Source organism: Nansenia antarctica (assembly GCF_963989245.1).
Source record: "Nansenia antarctica genome assembly, chromosome: 1".
Lineage (NCBI taxonomy): Eukaryota > Metazoa > Chordata > Actinopteri > Argentiniformes > Microstomatidae > Nansenia > Nansenia antarctica.
The window spans coordinates 61137353-61139852 of NC_137674.1; the positions used below are offsets into that span (position 1 = coordinate 61137353).

At 53.2% G+C, this 2500-nt stretch overlaps 1 protein-coding gene across 1 annotated transcript in view; it reads right to left on the bottom strand.

Moving 5' to 3' along the window:
- Positions 1–2500, bottom strand: part of LOC308151715 (forkhead box protein N3-like) — a 36396-nt gene that overhangs the window by 20369 nt on the left and 13527 nt on the right. The window contains exon 2 of the mRNA XM_080524629.1: positions 1–359. This exon is cut by the window's left edge and continues 320 nt beyond it. Within this exon, the coding sequence (XP_080380755.1) occupies positions 1–341 (341 nt within the window). The 5' untranslated portion in view covers positions 342–359. The remainder of the gene's footprint in view (positions 360–2500) is intronic.

The following is a 2500-nucleotide window of genomic DNA, read 5'->3' on the forward strand; positions in this document are numbered from 1 at the left end:
AGGTCGTAGGGAGACGAGGAGTCGCAGGGGTCCGGGGACTCCGGGGAGGAGGAGGAGGGCGAGCGCGGGGCCAGGGGATGTCCGTCGGGGTCCTGCAGGGGGCTGACGCTGCGCAGGCCCGAGTGGCTGAAGCTGTTGAGCAGGTCGGTGCTCTCGTGGAGCCAGGAGAGGCTGGTCAGCTCCTCGTCCTCAGCCTTGGAGAAGGAGGCGGACAGCGACAGGGACAGGTCGGCCGCCTCGGCCGCCTCGGGGTCACGGTACGGCGGGTTCAGACCCTGCGACGCGCTGGCGCCACTGCTGGGGCTCTGGGCCTTCTTACTGGGGGGCATGGTGGGTCCCATCCAGCCCTAGGCTCACTCCTGGAAGGGAGGGGAGGGGGGGGGAGGGGGAGGGATGGAGGAGAGAGACGATACAGCTTTGGTTATGGCACAACGCAAGCAAAACAATCACAGTAGAGAGATTAAGAGGAGGGCGCACAGACACTCACACACCACATGCGCGCGCGCGCACACACACACACACACACACACACACACACACACACACACACACACACACACACACACACACACACACATTAGGACAGGGGTAAGATTAAGCCCAGCCAGATACTGTATGTCCCAGCTCAGCCTCTGTGATCATGCTATAAGCCACAGTGATCAGCCGTTGAGCTGCCTTCACTCCGGCTGATTGACTGACAGCTGTCACACGGCCTCTCCCCTCCCCAGGCGAGGCCCCCCCTCGCTATGACGCTATGTCATGTTGCCATGGCTCCCTCCCTCTCAGAGCCTTGGTGTCCACAGTAACAGTGCATCATCATCAGCACTCTATGGCTGCTCGCCATAATTCTGCTCAACAACACAGAATCGCTGTACGCCGAAGGACTGTGCTAAATATAGACTTAATGTACAGGGCTGTGTGTTTTATATATGACCTCCTCACCGGTATATATCTGTATCTTTCCTCCAGATATAAGATATTTGATCTTCTTCTTCCATCCTTCTTCCACTGACTGACAGCATCCCACTAATTCCACAGCTAGCTGTCGGCGAGATTGTCGCCAGCACTAATATTGACATTGACTGTAATGTATTCAATTTGCTCATGGGACAATAGTGGGGCTTCTCCCCTGCAAGGCTTCGAATAGAAAGTTTCTAGTCAGACAGACAGATGAATGAAGGCAGTGCTGGTGGTGGTGTGCGGGGCTGAGACACAAAGCGTGTGTGACAGCCATCGTCAAGGTGTGGACGGGAAGGGCACTCGTGTGACATTGTCCCCCCCTGTGGGAGTCTGTGAGGAGAATGTACAGCGCAAGGCTTCAGCTTCCTCTTGTTATGTTGCCATGGCGGCGGCGGCGGCGGTGGGGGCCGTGAAACATTACGGCTGACAGTAAAGTCATCTCATTTTACTGTTGCTATGACAACAAACTCCAGTGCTGCGGGGCCCTGTGTGAGCAGGCGGAGTCGTGTGCGCGTCCCCAGGGGATCTCATAAACCTCTCCTTAACACACGTTGAGCTCTGGACAAAAGTTTTACACTACTTTTATAACTCTCTAAAGAGCAACTATTAAAGGACAACCTCGGTTATTTCTCAAGTTCAGACTTGATGGTGTCTGTGTGTGTACGTGTGCGTCTACTAGACAGACTGACAGCCTGTGTGTGTGTGTGTGTGTGTGTGTGGGGGTGTGTGTTTTCAGCACGTCTGAGCGGGTGTTTAATCAAGCTGTAAGCCCTGTGTTTGTTTACCTGACCTCTATGCCCTTGACCAGCTCAGTGGCCTTGCGGTTAGAGTGTCCGCCCTGAGATCGGGAGGTCGTGAGGCATACCAAAGACCATCAAAATGGTACCCGATGCCTCCCTGCTTGGCACTCAACATTAAGCTCTGGATTGGGGGTAAGACCCAGCGACGTACCAGCATCATGTCCAGGGGGTGTACTTGTACATCAAGCCGCAACCATCGGTTCTCAAGGCTTACTTATGCCCTTGATGACCGTGGCATCCTACTGGTCCTACTGGCATCCAATTGTGACTTAAGCCTGAGGGGCCAACCAGTGCCCAGTTCTACTCACACACACACACACACACACACACACACACACACACACACAGAATCAATGCAATGTCAAACAACAGCCATATCTGAGTGAAAACAATTCCCATGAAATAAAAAAAACACATGCTCACAAAACAAATCCTACCAAAGATATTATCCTCTTGATAGAAATGAGCCAATAAAATAATTGAGCCACCACCATACTTCACTCCATTCTTCACTCCACTCCCATTCTTTGACAGCAACTCCCAGCAGATCAGGTTCAAGCCAATCGTGACCCTTCACCCCTCTTGTTATTCACCTTCAACCCCTCGACTCTCTGTGGTGAGAGCCTGGAGCTGTGACTGCTTACCAGGAGGTGAGAGGGTTAATGAACTTCAATGAGAGAAGGGTGTCGTTTAAGAGGGCTTGAAGGGCTTAAGGGCAGCTCAGGTGTTTAACAGCCCTT